This window comes from Oncorhynchus masou, chromosome 2, assembly GCF_036934945.1.
Source record: "Oncorhynchus masou masou isolate Uvic2021 chromosome 2, UVic_Omas_1.1, whole genome shotgun sequence".
Lineage (NCBI taxonomy): Eukaryota > Metazoa > Chordata > Actinopteri > Salmoniformes > Salmonidae > Oncorhynchus > Oncorhynchus masou.
In genome coordinates this window covers 12,515,998-12,538,559 of record NC_088213.1, presented here as the reverse complement: position 1 = coordinate 12,538,559, position 22,562 = coordinate 12,515,998, and the positions used below count along the sequence as shown (strand labels likewise).

At 49.4% G+C, this 22,562-nt stretch overlaps 1 protein-coding gene across 1 annotated transcript in view; it reads right to left on the bottom strand.

Moving 5' to 3' along the window:
* map2k5 (mitogen-activated protein kinase kinase 5) overlaps nucleotides 1–22,562 on the bottom strand; it is a 115,921-nt gene that overhangs the window by 81,158 nt on the left and 12,201 nt on the right. Inside the window, exons 4-7 of the mRNA XM_064987727.1 lie at nucleotides 20,525–20,594; nucleotides 17,147–17,187; nucleotides 14,604–14,662; nucleotides 6,803–6,857 (exon numbers count right to left, since the gene is read on the bottom strand). Coding sequence (XP_064843799.1) covers nucleotides 6,803–6,857; nucleotides 14,604–14,662; nucleotides 17,147–17,187; nucleotides 20,525–20,594 — 225 coding nt within the window. The remainder of the gene's footprint in view (nucleotides 1–6,802; nucleotides 6,858–14,603; nucleotides 14,663–17,146; nucleotides 17,188–20,524; nucleotides 20,595–22,562) is intronic.

Here is a 22,562-nt window from a genome sequence, read left to right as displayed (position 1 = left end):
CCAGATAGGCCTATTTCCTGGAAATGAATATCCCAGACAGGCCTATTTCCTGGAAATTAGCATCAAGCTCATCACCGCACATTCACCACCTTGAGAAGTTCATCATAACTTATTTCACCTGTAGTCAAATAAACACTTCCTGCTTTTCCAGGTCGTAGCGGGAAAGGACCACACAGCACCACAACATGATGTTGTTCTAGCAACACAGGAGCATCTCCACCAAAATATGAAGCAGAATCTATTTCACCCACTAAAATGATCCGCTCTTGTCGAACGCATTTAGTTTTATCGACATTTCTGAAATTATTACGGACAATTAGCTTTCTCCATCACACCTGTCGTGAATGTTTTAATTAAGAGCTTGGTAATTCATACGCATAAAAGGGTCCGTTTCCATCAGCGTATTATTTATCAACCTTATACACACAATCTGCTCTGCTTCAGGACAAAACACACTGAAACAACCCGAGACATCCCAGTTTACCAGCTCTGTTGTGAGTGAGGACACGGGCTCAGTTCCAGATTTTTTTATAAAGTCTATAGCCTAATAAAGACACGTCCTCGGCTGGCGTGACCCTTGTCACTTCATCAATACCTACAACAACCCCCCGATCTCCAACACCCTTCCCATTTAAACCCCATGACAGCTATCAGATAAATATTTATATCTCATAACCTGTATTAGATAGAGACATCTGTTTGGGTGGATGGGGTAGGGGCTGGTCTTGGCTAGCAGGCTTGTCAATAGCCTGATTGTGTGGGCAGATGCTTGTTTGTGCTGCTGAGACCAGCATGATATCAAGTCAATGGCCTGCTGTCAAGGTTCATTTTGGCCAGGGGGAAAGGGGCTAGACTGGGGGTTAAAAATGACCCAGCACCACCACCACCTACTCCAATTCAGCCCCATTGATTGGGTTACATGGGAGGGGGTGAGACACTTGTCAGGTGTCAGAGAGATAGAGAGCAGGAGGGGGGATACTTGTCAGGTGTCAGAGACAGAGACAGCAGGAGGGGGGGATACTTGTCAGGTGTCAGAGACAGAGAGAGAGCAGGAGGGGGGAGATACTTGTCAGGTGTCAGAGACAGAGACAGCAGGAGGGGGGATACTTGTCAGGTGTCAGAGAGATAGAGAGCAGGAGGGGGGATACTTGTCAGGTGTCAGAGAGAGAGAGAGCAGGAGGGGGGATACTTGTCAGGTGTCAGAGACAGAGACAAGGGAGCAGGAGGGGGATACTTGTCAGGTGTCAGAGACAGAGAGAGAGAGAGCAGGAGGGGGATACTTGTCAGGTGTCAGAGATAGAGAGAGCAGGAGGGGGGATACTTGTCAGGTGTCAGAGAGATAGAGAGCAGGAGGGGGATACTTGTCAGGTGTCAGAGAGAGAGAGAGCAGGAGGGGGGATACTTGTCAGGTGTCAGAGATAGAGAGAGCAGGAGGGGGGATACTTGTCAGGTGTCAGAGACAGAGAGAGGGAGCAGGAGGGGGAGATACTTGTCAGGTGTCAGAGACAGAGAGAGAGAGAGCAGGAGGGGGGATACTTGTCAGGTGTCAGAGACAGAGAGAGCAGGAGGGGGAGATACTTGTCAGGTGTCAGAGACAGAGACAGCAGGAGGGGGGATACTTGTCAGGTGTCAGAGACAGAGAGAGAGAGCAGGAGGGGGGATACTTGTCAGGTGTCAGAGATAGAGAGAGCAGGAGGGGGGATACTTGTCAGGTGTCAGAGACAGAGAGAGCAGGAGGGGGGATACTTGTCAGGTGTCAGAGATAGAGAGAGCAGGAGGGGGATACTTGTCAGGTGTCAGAGATAGAGAGAGCAGGAGGGGGGATACTTGTCAGGTGTCAGAGATAGAGAGAGCAGGAGGGGGGATACTTGTCAGGTGTCAGAGATAGAGAGAGCAGGAGGGGGGATACTTGTCAGGTGTCAGAGACAGAGACAGAGAGAGAGAGAGAGAGAAGGAGGGGGGAGATACTTGTCAGGTGTCAGAGACAGAGAGCCTGAGAGCAGGAGGGGGATACTTGTCAGGTGTCAGAGATAGAGAGAGCAGGAGGGGGGATACTTGTCAGGTGTCAGAGATAGAGAGAGCAGGAGGGGGGATACTTGTCAGGTGTCAGAGACAGAGACAGAGAGAGAGAGAGAGAGAGAGAGAAGGAGGGGGGATACTTGTCAGGTGACAGACAGAGAGAGAGATGGAGAGAGCAGGAGGGGGCATACTTGTCAGGTGTCAGAGAGAGAGAGAGGGAGAGCAGGAGGGGGAGATACTTGTCAGGTGTCAAGAGAGAGAGAGCAGGAGGGGGGATACTTGTCAGGTGGGGATACTTGTCAGGTGTCAGAGACAGAGAGAGGGAGAGCAGGAGGGGGAGATACTTGTCAGGTGTCAAGAGAGAGAGAGCAGGAGGGGGGATACTTGTCAGGTGTCAGAGACAGAGAGAGAGAGAGCAGGAGGGGGATACTTGTCAGGTGACAGAGACAGAGAGAGGGAGAGCAGGAGGGGGAGATACTTGTCAGGTGTCAAGAGAGAGAGAGCAGGAGGGGGGATACTTGTCAGGTGTCAGAGACAGAGAGAGGGAGAGCAGGAGGGGGAGATACTTGTCAGGTGTCAAGAGAGAGAGAGCAGGAGGGGGGATACTTGTCAGGTGTCAGAGACAGAGGGAGAGAGAGAGCAGGAGGGGGATACTTGTCAGGTGTCAGAGAGAGAGAGCAGGAGGGGGGATACTTGTCAGGTGACAGACAGAGAGAGAGAGGGAGAAAGCAGGAGGGGGCATACTTGTCAGGTGACAGACAGAGAGAGAGAGGGAGAGAGCAGGAGGGGGGATACTTGTCAGGTGACAGAGACAGAGAGAGGGAGAGCAGGAGCGGGGATACTTGTCAGGTGTCAGAGAGAGAGAGAGAGGGAGAGAGCAGGAGGGGGGATACTTGTCAGGTGACAGAGACAGAGAGAGGGAGAGCAGGAGCGGGGATACTTGTCAGGTGTCAGAGAGAGAGACAGAGAGAGAGAGAGCAGGAGGGGGGGATACTTGTCAGGTGACAGAGAGAGGGAGAGAGGGAGAGAAGGAGAGAGGGGGTATGGCTCCATTAGACCAATGTGTTACAGGCGACATCGGGGAAGTGGCTGGGCTTAATTGTCTGCTTGACACACTTTGCCTGGCCTTACGTGTGTGAGTGTGTCCTAGGCAACAGCGCTCAGCTAAGACAATGAATATCTATCCAGTAGGTCAGGATAAAGATGTCGACCGGGGCAGGCGGTGAAACAGGAAGTGGGCAGCAGCTTTCAGAGGAAATCAATGACCGGCCACTCAGTAGCAGGGACATGAAGTGTCTTCTATAACAGGACAACACTCACTAACAGGGACATGATGTGTCTTCTATAACAGGACAACACTCACTAACAGGGACATGATGTGTCTTCTATAACAGGACAACACTCACTAACAGGGACATGATGTGTCTTCTATAACAGGGACATGATGTGTCTTCTATAACAGGGACATGATGTGTCTTCTATAACAGGACAACAGTCACTAACAGGGACATGAAGTGTCTTCTATAACAGGGACATGATGTGTCTTCTATAACAGGGACATGATGTGTCTTCTATAACAGGACAACACTCACTAACAGGGACATGATGTGTCTTCTATAACAGGGACATGATGTGTCTTCTATAACAGGACATGATGTGTCTTCTATAACAGGACAACACTCACTAACAGGGACATGATGTGTCTTCTATAACAGGACAACAGTCACTAACAGGGACATGATGTGTCTTCTATAACAGGGACATGATGTGTCTTCTATAACAGGACAACACTCACTAACAGGGACATGAAGTGTCTTCTATAACAGGGACATGATGTGTCTTCTATAACAGGGACATGATGTGTCTTCTATAACAGGACAACACTCACTAACAGGGACATGATGTGTCTTCTATAACAGGACAACACTCACTAACAGGGACATGATGTGTCTTCTATAACAGGACAACACTCACTAACAGGGACATGATGTGTCTTCTATAACAGGACAACACTCACTAACAGGGACATGATGTGTCTTCTATAACAGGACAACAGTCACTAACAGGGACATGATGTGTCTTCTATAACAGGACAACAGTCACTAACAGGGACATGAAGTGTCTTCTATAACAGGGACATGATGTGTCTTCTATAACAGGGACATGATGTGTCTTCTATAACAGGACAACACTCACTAACAGGGACATGATGTGTCTTCTATAACAGGACATGATGTGTCTTCTATAACAGGACAACACTCACTAACAGGGACATGATGTGTCTTCTATAACAGGACAACAGTCACTAACAGGGACATGAAGTGTCTTCTATAACAGGGACATGATGTGTCTTCTATAACAGGGACATGATGTGTCTTCTATAACAGGACAACACTCACTAACAGGGACATGAAGTGTCTTCTATAACAGGGACATGAAGTGTCTTCTATAACAGGGACATGATGTGTCTTCTATAACAGGACAACACTCACTAACAGGGACATGATGTGTCTTCTATAACAGGGACATGATGTGTCTTCTATAACAGGGACATGAAGTGTCTTCTATAACAGGACAACACTCACTAACAGGGACATGATGTGTCTTCTATAACAGGGACATGATGTGTCTTCTATAACAGGACAACACTCACTAACAGGGACATGATGTGTCTTCTATAACAGGGACATGAAGTGTCTTCTATAACAGGACAACACTCACTAACAGGGACATGATGTGTCTTCTATAACAGGGACATGATGTGTCTTCTATAACAGGACAACACTCACTAACAGGGACATGATGTGTCTTCTATAACAGGGACATGATGTGTCTTCTATAACAGGGACTAACAGGGTGCAGGCCAAGGCCCTGAGGACAGGGACATGATGTGTCTTCTATAACAGGGACTAACAGGGTGCAGACCAAGGCCCTGAGGACAGGGACATGATGTGTCTTCTATAACAGGACAACACTCACTAACAGGGACATGATGTGTCTTCTATAACAGGGACTAACAGGGTGCAGGCCAAGGCCCTGAGGACAGGGACATGATGTGTCTTCTATAACAGGGACTAACAGGGTGCAGGCCAAGGCCCTGAGGACAGGGACATGATGTGTCTTCTATAACAGGGACTAACAGGGTGCAGACCAAGGCCCTGAGGACAGGGACATGATGTGTCTTCTATAACAGGGACTAACAGGGTGCAGGCCAAGGGCATGAGGACAGGGACATGATGTGTCTTCTATAACAGGGACTAACAGGGTGCAGGCCAAGGCCATGAGGACAGGGACATGATGTGTCTTCTATAACAGGGACTAACAGGGTGCAGGCCAAGGCCCTGAGGACAGGGACTAACAGGGTGCAGGCCAAGGCCATGAGGACAGGGACATGATGTGTCTTCTATAACAGGGACTAAAAGGGTGCAGGCCAAGGCCCTGAGGACAGGGACTAACAGGGTGCCGGCCAAGGCCCTGAGGACAGGGACTAACAGGGTGCCGGCCAAGGCCCTGAGGACAGGGACTAACAGGGTGCAGGCCAAGGCCCTGAGGACAGGGACTAACAGGGTGCCGGCCAAGGCCCTGAGGACAGGGACTAACAGGGTGCAGGCCAAGGCCCTGAGGACAGGGACTAACAGGGTGCAGGCCAAGGCCCTAAGGACAGGGACTAACAGGGTGCCGGCCAAGGCCCTGAGGACAGGGACTAACAGGGTGCAGGCCAAGGCCCTGAGGACAGGGACATGATGTGTCTTCTATAACAGGGACTAACAGGGTGCAGGCCAAGGCCCTGAGGACAGGGACATGATGTGTCTTCTATAACAGGGACTAACAGGGTGCAGACCAAGGCCCTGAGGACAGGGACATGATTTGTCTTCTATAACAGGGACTAACAGGGTGCAGGCCAAGGCCCTGAGGACAGGGACATGATGTGTCTTCTATAACAGGATGTAACAGGGTGCCGGCCAAGGCCCTGAGGACAGGGACTAACAGGGTGCAGGCCAAGGCCATGAGGACAGGGACATGATGTGTCTTCTATAACAGGGACTAACAGGGTGCAGGCCAAGGCCCTGAGGACAGGGACATGATGTGTCTTCTATAACAGGGACTAACAGGGTGCAGGCCAAGGCCCTGAGGACAGGGACATGATGTGTCTTCTATAACAGGGACTAACAGGGTGCAGGCCAAGGCCCTGAGGACAGGGACATGATGTGTCTTCTATAACAGGATGTAACAGGGTGCCGGCCAAGGCCCTGAGGACAGGGACATGATGTGTCTTCTATAACAGGATGTAACAGGGTGCCGGCCAAGGCCCCGAGGACAGGGACTAACAGGGTGCCGGCCAAGGCCCTGAGGACAGGGACATGATGTGTCTTCTATAACAGGATGTAACAGGGTGCCGGCCAAGGCCCTGAGGACAGGGACATGATGTGTCTTCTATAACAGGATGTAACAGGGTGCCGGCCAAGGCCCTGAGGACAGGGACTAACAGGGTGCCGGCCAAGGCCCTGAGGACAGGGACATGATGTGTCTTCTATAACAGGATGTAACAGGGTGCCGGCCAAGGCCCTGAGGACAGGGACATGATGTGTCTTCTATAACAGGATGTAACAGGGTGCCGGCCAAGGCCCTGAGGACAGGGACTAACAGGGTGCCGGCCAAGGCCCTGAGGACAGGGACATGATGTGTCTTCTATAACAGGATGTAACAGGGTGCCGGCCAAGGCCCTGAGGACAGCCATTGGGGACACGTGTGTGTTAGTTCAGAAGGGGGAGAAATACAATACCTGTCCATTAGTCAAAATCTTCTTCAGCTCTGCGGAGGACTTCTTTAGACTGGGACTGAAAATGACAACATCTGGGTTCAGTCAAAAGACACAGGCTTCAGAGCAAAGGTGTGATGTCTACACTATAGTCTACAGTACCAGTCAAAAGTCTGGACACCTGCTCCTTTTCAGCTTTGGCTTTATTTTTTCTACATTGTAGAATAACAGTGAAGACGTCCAAACTATTAAATATCACATATGGAATCATGTAGTAAACAAAAAAAAAAGTGTTCGTCAAAGTAGCCACCCTTTGCCTTGACGACAGCTTTGCACACTCTTGGCATTCTCTCAACCAGCTTCATGAGGAATGCTTTTCCAACAGTCTTGAAGGAGTTCCCACATATGCTGAGCACTTGTTGGCTGCTTTTCCTTTTCCTTCACTCTGCAGTCCAACTCATCCCAAACCATCTCAATTGGGTTGAGGTCGAGTGATTGTGGAGAACTGGTCATCTGATTGAGCACTCCATCACTCTTCTTCTTGATAGAATAGCCCTTACACAGCATGGAGGTGTGTTGGGTCATTGTCCTGTTAAAAAACAAATGATAGTCCCACTAAGCGCAAACCAGATGGGATGGCATATCGCTGCAGAATGCTGTGGTCGCCATGCTGGTTAAGTGCGACTTGAAATCTAAATGAATCACTGACAGTGCCACCAGCAAAAGAACATCCACACCATCACACCTCCTCCTCCATGCTTCACGGTGGGAACCACACATGCGGAGATCATCCGTTAACCTACTCTGCATCTCACAAAGATGTTTTTCTTGGCCCAAGCAAGTCTCTTCTTATTGGCGTCCTTTAGTAGTGGTTTCTTTGGAGTAATTTGAAGTCTCTGAACAGTTGATGTTGAGATGTGTCTGTTACTTAAACTCTGTGAAGCATTTATTTGGGCTGCAATTTCTGAGGCTGGTAACTCTAATGAACTTATACTCTACAGCAGAGGTAACATTGGGTCTTCCTTTCCTGTGGCGGTCCTCATCAGAGTCAGTTTCATCATAGCGCTTGATAGTTTTTTGTGACTGCACTTGAAGAAACTTTCAAAGTTCTTGAAATGTTCCAGATTGACTGACCTTCATGTCTTAAAGTAATGACGGACTCTCGTTTCTCTTTCCCTATTTGAGCTGTTCTTGCTAATATGGACTTGACTACCTTCTGTACACCACCCTTACCTTGTCACAACATAACTGATTGGCTCAAATGCATTAAGGAGGAAAGAAATTCCACAAATTAACTTTTAACAAGGCACACCTGTTAATTGAAATGCATTCCAGGTGACTACCTCATGAAGCTGGTTGAGAGAATGCCAAAAATGTGCAAGAATTACAGCTTTGCACATTTTTGGCATTCTCTCAACCATCTTCATGAGGTAGTCACCTGGAATGCATTTCAATTAACAGGTGTGCCTTGTTAAGTTCATTTGTGGAATTTCTTTCCTTCTTAATGCATTTGAGCCAATCAGTTGTGTTGTGACAAGTTAGCGGTGTTGTACAGAAGATCGCCCTATTTGGTAAAAGACCAAGTCCATAGTATGGCAAGAACAGCTCAAATAAGCAAAGAGAAAGGCAAAGGGAGGCTACTTTGAAGAATGTTTAACATATGATTCCATATGTGTTATTTCATAGTGTTGATGTCTTCACTATTATTATACAATGTAGAAAATAGTAAAAAATAAAGAAAAACCTTTGAATGAATAGTTTTGTCCAAACTTGACTGGTATTGTACATAGATACCAAGATATTCAAAAACACTGTATATTTGAGAAGCACAATCATATATCCATCTACCAACGCACTCATTCACCCATCTATCCATCTACCAACGCACTCAATCACCCATCTATCCATCCACCAACGCACTCAATCACCCATCTATCCATCCACCAACGCACTCAATCACCCATCTATCCATCTACCAATGCACTCAATCACCCATCTATCCATCTACCAACGCACTCATTCACCCATCTATCCATCTACCAATGCACCCATTCACCCATCTATCCATCCACCAACGTACTCATTCACCCATCTATCCATCTACCAACGCACTCATTCACCCATCTACCAACGCACTCAATCACCCATCTATCCATCTACCAACGCACTCATTCCCCTATCTATCCATCCACCAACGCACTCATTCACCCATCTATCCATTCACCAACGCACTCAATCACCCATCTATCCATCCACCAATGCACTCAATCACCCATCTATCCATCTACCAATGCACTCAATCACCCATCTATCCATCTACCAATGCACTCATTCACCCATCTATCCATCCACCAACGCACTCAATCACCCATCTATCCATCTACCAACGCACTCATTCACCCATCTATCCATCTACCAATGCACTCATTCACCCATCTATCCATCTACCAATGCACTCAATCACCCATCTATCCATCTACCAATGCACTCAATCACCCATCTATCCATCTACCAATGCACTCAATCACACATCTATCCATCTACCAACGCACTCATTCACCCATCTATCCATCTACCAACGCACTCATTCACCCATCTATCCATCCACCAACGCACTACTCATTCACCCATCTATCCATCCACCAACGCACTACTCATTCACCCAACTATCCATCTACCAACGCACTCATTCACCCATCTATCCATCTACCAATGCACCCATTCACCCATCTATCCATCCACCAACGTACTCATTCACCCATCTATCCATCTACCAACGCACTCATTCACCCATCTACCAACGCACTCAATCACCCATCTATCCATCCACCAACGCACTCATTCACCCATCTATCCATCCACCAACGCACTCAATCACCCATCTATCCATCCACCAATGCACTCAATCACCCATCTATCCATCTACCAATGCACTCAATCACCCATCTATCCATCTACCAATGCACTCATTCACCCATCTATCCATCCACCAACGCACTCAATCACCCATCTATCCATCTACCAACGCACTCATTCACCCATCTATCCATCTACCAATGCACTCATTCACCCATCTATCCATCTACCAATGCACTCAATCACCCATCTATCCATCTACCAATGCACTCAATCACCCATCTATCCATCTACCAATGCACTCAATCACCCATCTATCCATCTACCAATGCACTCAATCACCCATCTATCCATCTACCAACGCACTCATTCACCCATCTATCCATCTACCAACGCACTCATTCACCCATCTATCCATCCACCAACGCACTACTCATTCACCCATCTATCCATCCACCAACGCACTACTCATTCACCCAACTATCCATCTACCAACGCACTCATTCACCCATCTACCAACGCACTCAATCACCCATCTATCCATCTACCAACGCACTCATTCCCCCATCTATTCATCCACCAACGCACTCATTCACCCATCTATCCATCCACCAACGCACTCATTCACCCATCTATCCATCCACCAACGCACTCAATCACCCATCTATCCATCCACCAACACACTCATTCACCCATCTATCCATCTACCAACGCACTCATTCACCCATCTATCCATCCACCAACGTACTCATTCACCCATCTATCCATCTACCAACGCACTCATTCACCCATCTATCCATCCACCAACGCACTACTCATTCACCCATCTATCCACCAACGCACTACTCATTCACCCATCTATCCATCTACCAACGCACTCATTCACCCATCTATCCATCCACCAACGCACTACTCATTCACCCATCTATCCATCCACCAACGCACTACTCATTCACCCATCTATCCATCCACCAACGCACTCAATCACCCATCTATCCACTCAATCACCCATCTATCCATCTACCAATGCACTCAATCACCCATCTATCCATCTACCAATGCACTCATTCACCCATCTATCCATCTACCAACGCACTCATTCACCCATCTATCCACCAACGCACTCATTCCCCCATCTATCCATCCACCAACGCACTCATTCACCCATCTATCCATCTACCAACGCACTCATTCACCCATCTACCAACGTACCCATTCACCCATCTATCCATCCACCAACATACTCATTCACCCATCTATCCATCTACCAACGCACTCATTCACCCATCTATCCATCCACCAACGCACTACTCATTCACCCAACTATCCATCTACCAACGCACTCATTCACCCATCTACCAACGCACTCAATCACCCATCTATCCATCTACCAACGCACTCATTCCCCCATCTATCCATCCACCAACGCACTCATTCACCCATCTATCCATCCACCAACGCACTCAATCACCCATCTATCCATCCACCAACACACTCATTCACCCATCTATCCATCTACCAACGCACTCATTCACCCATCTATCCATCCACCAACGTACTCATTCACCCATCTATCCATCTACCAACGCACTCATTCACCCATCTATCCATCCACCAACGCACTACTCATTCACCCATCTATCCACCAACGCACTACTCATTCACCCATCTATCCATCCACCAACGCACTACTCATTCACCCAACTATCCATCTACCAACGCACTCATTCACCCATCTACCAACACACTCAATCACCCATCTATCCATCTACCAACGCACTCATTCCCCCATCTATCCATCCACCAACGCACTCATTCACCCATCTATCCATCCACCAACGCACTCATTCACCCATCTATCCATCCACCAACGCACTCAATCACCCATCTATCCATCCACCAACACACTCATTCACCCATCTATCCATCTACCAACGCACTCATTCACCCATCTATCCATCCACCAACGTACTCATTCACCCATCTATCCATCCACCAACGCACTACTCATTCACCCATCTATCCATCCACCAACGCACTCATTCCCCCATCTATCCATCCACCAACGCACTCATTCACCCATCTATCCATCCACCAACGCACTCATTCACCCATCTATCCATCCACCAACGCACTCAATCACCCATCTATCCATCCACCAACGCACTCATTCACCCATCTATCCATCTACCAACGCACTCATTCACCCATCTATCCATCCACCAACGTACTCATTCACCCATCTATCCATCTACCAACGCACTCATTCACCCATCTATCCATCCACCAACGCACTACTCATTCACCCATCTATCCATCCACCAACGCACTCATTCACCCATCTATCCATCCACCAACGCACTACTCATTCACCCATCTATCCATCCACCAACGCACTACTCATTCACCCATCTATCCATCTACCAACGCACTCAATCACCCATCTATCCATCTACCAACGCACTCATTCACCCATCTATCCATCCACCAACGCACTACTCATTCACCCATCTATCCATCCACCAACGCACTACTCATTCACCCATCTATCCATCCACCAACGTACTCATTCACCCATCTATCCATCTACCAATGCACTCATTCACCCATCTATCCATCCACCAACGCACTCATTCACCCATCTATCCATCTACCAACGCACTCATTCACCCATCTATCCATCCACCAACGCACTACTCATTCACCCATCTATCCATCCACCAACGCACTCATTCACCCAACTATCCATCTACCAATGCACTCATTCCCCCATCTATCCATCTACCAATGCACTCATTCACACATCTATCCATCTACCAACGCACTCATTCCCCCATCTATCCATCCACCAACGCACTACTCATTCACCCATCTATCCATCTACCAACGCCCTCATTCACCCATCTATCCATCCACCAACGCACTACTCATTCACCCATCTATCCATCCACCAACGCACTCATTCACCCATCTATCCATCCACCAACGCACTACTCATTCACCCATCTATCCATCTACCAACGCACTCAATCACCCATCTATCCATCTACCAACGCACTCAATCACCCATCTATCCATCCACCAACGAACTCATTCACCCATCTACCCATCCACCAACGCACTACTCATTCACCCATCTATCCATCCACCAACGCACTACTCATTCACCCATCTATCCATCCACCAACGCACTCATTCACCCAACTATCCATCTACCAATGCACTCATTCCCCCATCTATCCATCTACCAATGCACTCATTCACACATCTATCCATCTACCAACGCACTCAATCACCCATCTATCCATCCACCAACGCACTCATTTACCCATCCACCAATGCACTCATTCACCCATCTATCCATCCACCAACGTACTCATTCACCCATCTACCAACGCACTCATTCACCCATCTATCCATCCACCAACGCACTCATTCACCCATCCACCAACGCACTCATTCACCCATCTATCCATCCACCAACGTACTCATTCACCCATCTATCCATCTACCAACATACTCATTCACCCATCTATCCATCCACCAACGCACTCATTCACCCATCCACCAACGCACTCATTCACCCATCTATCCATCTACCAACGCACTCATTCACCCATCCATCAACGCACTCATTCACCCATCTATCCATCTACCAATGCACTCATTCACCCATCTATCCATCCACCAACGTACTCATTTACCCATCTATCCATCTACCAAAGCACTCATTCACCCATCTATCCATCTACCAACACACTCATTCACCCATCTACCAACGCACTCATTCACCCATCTATCCATCTACCAAAGCACTCATTCACCCATCTATCCATCCACCAACGCACTCATTCACCCATCGATCCATCTACCAAAGCACTCATTCACCCATCTATCCATCCACCAACGCACTCATTCACCCATCTATCCATCTACCAAAGCACTCATTCACCCATCTATCCATCCACCAACGCACTCATTCACCCATCGATCCATCTACCAACGCACTCATTCACCCATCTATCCATCTACCAAAGCACTCATTCACCCATCTATCCATCCACCAACGCACTCATTCACCCATCGATCCATCTACCAACGCACTCATTCACCCATCTATCCAAGGCACTCAATCACCCATCTATCCATCTACCAAAGCACTCATTCACCCATCTACCAACGCACTCATTCACCCATCTATCCATCTACCAAAGCACTCATTCACCCATCTATCCATCCACCAACGCACTACTCATTCACCCATCTATCCATCTACCAAAGCACTCATTCACCCATCTATCCATCCACCAACGCACTACTCATTCACCCATCTATCCATCTACCAAAGCACTCATTCACCCATCTATCCATCTACCAAGGCACTCATTCACCCATCTATCCATCCACCAAAGCACTCATTCACCCATCCATCCATCTGCCAAAGCACTCATTCACCCATCTATCCATCTACCAACGCACTCATTCACCCATCTATCCATCCACCAACGTACTCATTCACCCATCTATCCATCTACCAAAGCACTCATTCACCCATCTACCAAGGCACTCATTCACCCATCTATCCATCTACCAAAGCACTCATTCACCCATCTATCCATCCACCAACGCACTACTCATTCACCCATCTATCCATCTACCAAAGCACTCATTCACCCATCTATCCATCCACCAACGCACTACTCATTCACCCATCGATCCATCTACCAAAGCACTCATTCACCCATCTATCCATCTACCAACGCACTCATTCACCCATCTATCCATCTACCAAAGCACTCATTCACCCATCTATCCATCCACCAACGCACTACTCATTCACCCATCTATCCATCTACCAAAGCACTCATTCACCCATCTATCCATCCACCGGCATTCCAATACATTCCCCCATCCATCCCTCCTCCATCCACCCCCAGTCAGTTGGGCCTTAACCCTCCAGAATCCTCACCTATTGTTGGGTATAGAGCCGATGGCGGCGGGGGAGCAGTCATTGGGCCTTGTGTTCACCTGCAGCCAAAAAGAGACAGAGACAATAAGTTGGCAAGGCCAACAGCCAGCCAGGCAGGCAGCAAGCACACAGGCCTTCTAATGAACCCATTGACTGACTCAACACAACACAATCTCTCTCTCTCTTGCTCTCTTTTTCTCTCAGTTCAAACTGAGGGTTAATTGACTTTTGTTAGAGAGAAAGAGAGAGAGGGGAGGAGTAGCTTGAGAGAGAGGGAGAGAGCAGGAGAGAGAGAGTATAAGAGAGAAAGATAGAGAACGAGGAAGACAGAAAAATAGAGAATGAGGGAGACAGAGAGAGACAGAGAGAGGAGAGAGAACAAGGGAGGCGGAGAGAGAGAGATAGAGGAGAGAGAACGAGGGGGACAGGAGAGAGAACGAGGGGGACAGGAGAGAGAACGAGGGAGGCAGGGAGAGAGAACGAGGGAGGCAGGAGAGAGAACGAGGGAGGCAGGAGAGAGAACGAGGGGGACAGGAGAGAGAACGAGGGGGACAGGAGAGAGAACGAGGGAGACAGGAGAGAGAACGAGGGAGACAGGAGAGAGAACGAGGGAGACAGGAGAGAGAACGAGGGAGACAGGAGAGAGAACGAGGGAGACAGGAGAGAGAAAGAGGGAGACAGGAGAGAGAACGAGGGAGACAGGGAGAGAGATAGAGGAGAGAGAACGAGGGAGACAGGAGAGAGAACGAGGGAGACAGGGAGAGAGAACGAGGGAGACAGGGAGAGAGATAGAGGAGAGAGAACAAGGGAGACAGGGAGAGAGAGAGAGGAGAGAGAGCGAGGGAGACAGGGAGAGAGAGATAGACTATGGGCGTAAGGGAGGAGCATCGATGAAAAAACAGACTGAAAGACTCACATTAGGAGGAAAAGTACCATCTCTCTAAGAAATGTACTTCTGTCCAGCTCTGCATGGGTATGTTGGGGTTTTCACACCGAAGACCCAGCACACCCGGATTCAACCAAGGTTCAACAAAACACAAACCAGAGGGAAACGGGGTGGTCGTCCTAAAAATAACTTGTTTAATTGGGGTCCACAGGTCACCTTGTTTGGTCCACTAAGGCAGGGATTCTCCCTTTAATTAGTGCCCAGAGAAGACCTCATTTAAATGTACAGTATCTTGTTCCTCATTTTCTAGAGCCAATTAATTTGAGATGAAACATTATCGAAGGGTTTCAACATCATCTATGGCGAAACAAAGATTCCACCTTTAAAGAGATTCCCCATCAAAACATTGTCAACAGGAAGCCTTGACGTACACGTTAAATAAAATACAGCTACAGCGATGTCAGCATTTCAAGGGAAGCCCGGCCCCACGATTAAAACACAACGCAATGTAGTCTTAATAGAATGGAACACAGATTTAAGAATGACCTAGAGACACGGTTGTCAGCTTGGTTAACCCATTTAAGACATTGTAATTAGCAGAAGGGTTTCAATAGCTAACATATAAGCAGAACATGAAGATGGAGAGTCCGGGGTGTTTCTGAATGGGGCTTCTGGGTAATGACCATTTCATGGTGGGTGAAAAAGTCTTTCCTCTGTGGTGCTGCTTGACTTACTAGGTCTAACCCTGCTCATCTTCAACATCCAATCAGATGTGTGAAAATTGAGGGGACCATGATGCATTGGGGGGCAGCTTAGAATATAATACCCTGCTCTTAGCCGCCCATCACAGAGTAACCAAATGAGTACTGGGAGCTGAATAAGGAGAGAGAGAGAGAGAGAGAGAGAGAGAGAGAGAGAGAGAGAGAGAGAGAGAGAGAGAGAGAGAAGAGAGAAAGGATGAGAGGAGAGAGAGAATGAGAGGAGAATGAGAGAGAATGAGAGAAAGAAGAGAGGATGAGAGAGAGGATAAATGAGAGAGGAGAGAGAGAGGATGAGAGAGAGAGAGAGAGAGAGAGAGAGAGAGAGAGAGAGAGAGAGAATGAGAGGAGAATGAGAGAGAATGAGAGAAAGAGAGAGAGCAGAGAGAAAGAGAGAGGATGAGAGAGAGGATAAATGAGAGAGGAGAGAGAGAGAGAAGAGAGAGAGAGAGAGAGAGAGAGAGAATGAGAGAGAAGAGAGAGAGAGAATGAGAGAGAGAGAGAGAGAGAGAATGAGAGAGAGAGAGAGAGAATGAGAGAGAGAGAGAGAATGAGAGAGAGAGAGAGAATGAGAGAGAGAAGAGAGAGAGAATGAGAGAGAGAGAGAGAGAGAGAGAGAGAGAGAGAGAGAGAAGAGAGAGAGAGAGAGAGAGAGAAGAGAGAGAGAAGAGAGAGAGAAAAAAAAGAAAGGAATACAGTCACACATCTACATATATAAATACAAAGCGGAGAGAGGGGGTGTGTGTGTGTGTGTGTGTGTGTGTGTGTGTGTGTGTGTGTGTGTGTGTGTGTGTGTGAAAGAGAACCTTGACTTCAATTGACATTTCAATAAGTGGAACACAGCGTTACCAATCCATTTCGCCCCAACTTTTCTCCTGAAACAATTATTGAGATGGTACCTTCAGGCCGTGTATGTTCCGGATCCCTGGAGTCTTGCCGGCTGAAACAGTAATTGACTAAATTTTAGAACACATCACAGGGCCATTTACAAATGGTGCTGAAAAGGAATCGTTTAAAAAGGCGAAATGAGGGTGAATCTGAAATTAGCTGTGCAGAAAAATGATTGAGATGTGGCTCTGGAGACCGGGAGAGAGAGAGGGGAATTAGGAAAATATGGGTTTTTTTCAGGCTCTGTTTATAAATGGGTTGCTGCTTGGCTGGAGGTGTGGAGGACTTGTGGCAGACAGTTGTAGTTATGCTCCATTTCAGTGACACATACGCAGCTAGATGGTGGCGAAGTGACACCTGTACTGGATGAAGACATGGGCTGTGGGGAACTATGTCCAAACACTCTTTTCCAAGACAAACAGCTTCTATTTATACACTGTACATTAACATACTCAAAGTATTCAATAGAGCAGTATTCAACTCTGACCCTATGAGGTCCGGATCCTGCTGGGTTTCTGTCCTACCTGATAATTAATTACACCCACCTGGTGTCCCAAGTCAACATCAGTCCCTGATTGGAGGGGAACAATGAAAACATACAGTGGAACTGGCGTTGAGGTCCAGAGTGGAGTTTGAGGACAATAGCGCATTGTGTAATATCCTAACTCTTATCAACTGTGAACAAGACCCCAGTGACAGGCAAGGGACAACTCATTGTTTCATTGGTGAAACGGAACACACGTCAACAACACTTTCTTTCTTAGTCGTGGAAACATTTAGAAAAGGTATTAAAACACAAATGGAACATCAAAAGAATTAGAGCTTTAGTGAGTTTTAGAGGGAAACAAAGCCACACTGCACATTTTGCTCAACACAATACCATTAAAGTCTATGTTAAAGGCTCTGTCAATTTTGATTGATTACTTTGCAGTGGCTGTGTTGATTCTTTCCACTCATGGGCACCCACAGTTCTCTCGTCCTCTACCCAGAACCCACCACTCTCTCCCCAGCACCCAGCCTCTCTCTCTCCAGACTCTCTCTCACCCCAGCACCCAGTCTCCCTCCCTCTCTCACCCCAGCACCCAGTCTCCCTCCCTCTCTCGCCCCAGCACCCAGTCTCCCTCCCTCTCTCGCCCCAGCACCCAGTCTCCCTCCCTCTCTCACCCCAGCACCCAGTCTCTCTCTCTCGCCCCAGCACCCAGCACCCAGCACCCAGTCCCTCCCTCTCTCGCCCCAGCACCCAGTCTCTCTCCCTCTCTCGACCCAGCACCCAGTCTCTCTCCCTCTCTCACCCCAGCACCCAGTCTCTCTCTCTCGCCCCAGCACCCAGTCTCCCTCCCTCTCTCGACCCAGCACCCAGTCTCTCTCCCTCTCTCACCCCAGCACCCAGTCTCTCTCTCTCGCCCCAGCACCCAGTCTCCCTCCAGTCTCTCTCGCCCCAGCACCCAGTCGCCCCAGCACCCAGTCTCCCTCCCTCTCTCGCCCCAGCACCCAGTCTCCCTCCCTCTCTCGCCCCAGCACCCAGTCTCCCTCCCTCTCTCGCCCCAGCACCCAGTCTCCCTCCCTCTCTCGCCCCAGCACCCACTCTCTCACCCCAGCACCCTCCCTCCCTCTCTCGCCCCAGCACCCAGTCTCCCTCCTCTCTCGCCCCAGCACCCAGTCTCCCTCCCTCTCTCGCCCCAGCACCCAGTCTCCCTCCCTCTCTCGCCCCAGCACCCAGTCTTTCTCCCTCTCTCGCCCCAGCACCCAGTCTCTCTCCCTCTCTCGCCCCAGCACCCAGTCTCTCTCCCTCTCTCGCCCCAGCACCCAGTCTCTCTCTCTCGCCCCAGCACCCAGCCTCCCTCTCTCGCCCCAGCACCCAGTCTCCCTCTCTCGCCCCCAGCACCCAGCCTCTCTCTCTCGCCCCAGCTTCCCTCTCTCGCCCCAGCACCCAGCCTCTCTCTCTCGCCCCAGCACCCAGCTTCCCTCTCTCGCCCCAGCACCCAGCCTCTCTCTCTCGCCCCAGCACCCAGCCTCTCTCTCTCGCCCCAGCACCCAGCTTCCATCTCTCGCCCCAGCACCCAGTCTCCCTCCCTCTCTCGCCCCAGCACCCAGTCTCTCTCCCTCTCTCGCCCCAGCACCCAGTCTCTCTCCCTCTCTCGCCCCAGCACCCAGTCTCTCTCCCTCTCTCGCCCCAGCACCCAGCCTCTCTCTCTCGCCCCAGCACCCAGCTTCCCTCTCTCGCCCCAGCACCCAGCCTCTCTCTCTCGCCCCAGCACCCAGCTTTCTTCTCTCGCCCCAGCACCCAGCTCTCCCTCTCTCGCCCCAGCACCCAGCCTCCATCTCTCCAGTCTCTCTCTCGCCCCAGCACCCAGTCTCTCTCTCGCCCCAGCACCCAGTCTCTCTCTCTCGCCCCAGCACCCAGTCTCTCTCTCTCGCCCCAGCACCCAGTCTCCCTCCCTCTCTCACCCCAGCACCCATCTCTCCAGTCTCTCTCTCGCCCCAGCACCCAGTCTCTCTCTCTCGCCCCAGCACCCAGTCTCTCTCTCTCGCCCCAGCACCCAGTCTCCCTCCCTCTCTCACCCCAGCACCCAGCCTCCATCTCTCCAGTCTCTCTCTCGCCCCAGCACCCAGTCTCTCTCTCTCGCCCCAGCACCCAGTCTCCATCTCTCGCCCCAGCACCCAGTCTCCCTCCCTCTCTCACCCCAGCACCCAGCCTCCATCTCTCCAGTCTCTCTCTCGCCCCAGCACCCAGCCTCTCTCTCTCGCCCCAGCACCCAGTCTCCCTCTCTCTCTCACCCCAGCACCCAGCCTCCATCTCTCCAGTCTCTCTCTCGCCCCAGCACCCAGTCTCTCTCTCTCGCCCCAGCACCCAGTCTCCCTCCTCTCTCAGCCCCAGCACCCAGCCTCCATCTCTCAGCCCCAGCACCCAGTCTCTCTCTCGCCCCAGCACCCAGCCTCTCTCTCTCGCCCCAGCACCCAGTCTCACCCCAGCACCCCTCCCTCTCTCACCCCAGCACCCAGCCTCCATCTCTCCAGTCTCTCTCTCGCCCCAGCACCCAGTCTCTCTCTCTCACCCCAGCACCCAGCCTCCATCTCTCCAGTCTCTCTCTCGCCCCAGCACCCAGCCTCTCTCTCTCGCCCCAGCACCCAGCTTCCCTCTCTCGCCCCAGCACCCAGTCTCCCTCTCGCCCCAGCCTCTCTCTCTCTCGCCCCAGCACCCAGCCTCTCTCTCTCGCCCCAGCACCCAGCTTCCCTCTCTCACCCCAGCACCCAGTCTCTACTCTCACCCCAGCACCCAGTCCCTCTACACAGCCAACATCCCTCCCCATCAATGAACTGTGATCTCATCACAGAGCTTAGAAAACCAAGTTTGTAGTGCTCAGAACACACACACACACACAACATACCTCGAGGAAATATCTGGAGAGGCTCAGGCAGTAGGCCATTCATCCGCTGCTCCTTCACATTATTGCAGTACTGAGGAGAGAGAGGAAGAGATACCCAATAATCATCAGTGAGGAAGAGGAGGATAGCGAACGTAAATCCCTTTTAACCAAATGTTTTCTCAACACCAGGGTGGTGAGTATAGCCTAGTCTACAACATGCTGTGGTGAAAGCTGCTGCAGGTAGAGTCTAGTGCCCTGTGGGCTAGTTCAGGAACGGCTGTAGCATCAACCACCTCCTCTCCAGGTCATCAGCTCACCGAACAGTCGGTTAGACCCTGTTGGGATCTCACACACACACACACACACTAGACAACTGCCAAAGCAACATTGCAATTCATGTTTCAGTTAACTAAACCATCTGTTAAAAAATGTGCATGTGAGTGTGTGTTTAACCCCACCTCCTTCGTTGGAGGGTTGAGACCTTTGGAAATGAACGTAGAGACCTTGTCCCTGACGATCAGACCCACAAGCACAGACGCAGATGGATACTGGCAGGGGGTGGCTGGAAATGTGTGTGGCAGATTGTGGCTCAGTGTTTACCATGCGTCAGTCAGTGTATAAAAACCTAACAAAACACTGATGTTTATACATTTCCAATCTAGTATAGATGTGCATATGACTCTAGATATTGAAATGTAGATGGGCAGGGCCATCTTGGAATCAGAATGGATCTGAACGGCTCCCCAAGAGGCACAGCTGTTATTAATATAGATGTGCATATGACTCTAGATATTGAAATGTAGATGGGCAGGGCCATCTTGGAATCAGAATGGATCTGAACGGCTCCCCAAGAGGCACAGCTGTTATTAATATAGATGTGCATATGACTCTAGATATTGAAATGTAGATGGGCAGGGCCATCTTGGAATCAGAATGGATCTGAACGGCTCCCCAAGAGGCACAGCTGTTATTAATATAGATGTGCATATGACTCTAGATATTGAAATGTAGATGGGCAGGGCCATCTTGGAATCAGAATGGATCTGAACGGCTCCCCAAGAGGCACAGCTGTTATTAATATAGATGTGCATATGACTCTAGATATTGAAATGTAGATGGGCAGGGCCATCTTGGAATCAGAATGGATCTGATCTTGGAATCAGAATGGATCGGCTCCCCAAGAGGCACAGCTGTTATTAATATAGATGTGCATATGACTCTAGATATTGAAATGTAGATGGGCAGGGCCATCTTGGAATCAGAATGGATCTGAACGGCTCCCCAAGAGGCACAGCTGTTATTAATATAGATGTGCATATGACTCTAGATATTGAAATGTAGATGGGCAGGGCCATCTTGGAATCAGAATGGATCTGAACGGCTCCCCAAGAGGCACAGCTGTTATTAATATAGATGTGCATATGACTCTAGATATTGAAATGTAGATGGGCAGGGCCATCTTGGAATCAGAATGGATCTGAACGGCTCCCCAAGAGGCACAGCTGTTATTAATATAGATGTGCATATGACTCTAGATATTGAAATGTAGATGGGCAGGGCCATCTTGGAATCAGAATGGATCTGAACGGCTCCCCAAGAGGCACAGCTGTTATTAATATAGATGTGCATATGACTCTAGATATTGAAATGTAGATGGGCAGGGCCATCTTGGAATCAGAATGGATCTGAACGGCTCCCCAAGAGGCACAGCTGTTATTAAAAGGCCTATTTATCACTGTCAGCCTCTCCTCAGGTCCCATCCCTCCACTTGCCCTCCGGTGTCGTCACTAGGCTGAACAGGAACAATGGGCCTAACACAGCAACATGCTCTCTCTCTCTCTCACACACCTTTCATTTTCCACTCGGCTACCCTATTGATTAAGACCGCAACAATTACCACCTAATCTTTTAAAAGGTGTATTAAAAGACATTCCCCTTTGTTGGCCAATAACTAAACAGTGTCGGATCACAAATACCATCGCTCAGCCTAGGGGGACAGGAGAGAGAAGAGAGAGGGGAGAGAGAGAAGAGAGAGAGGAGAGAGAGAGGAGAGAGAGAG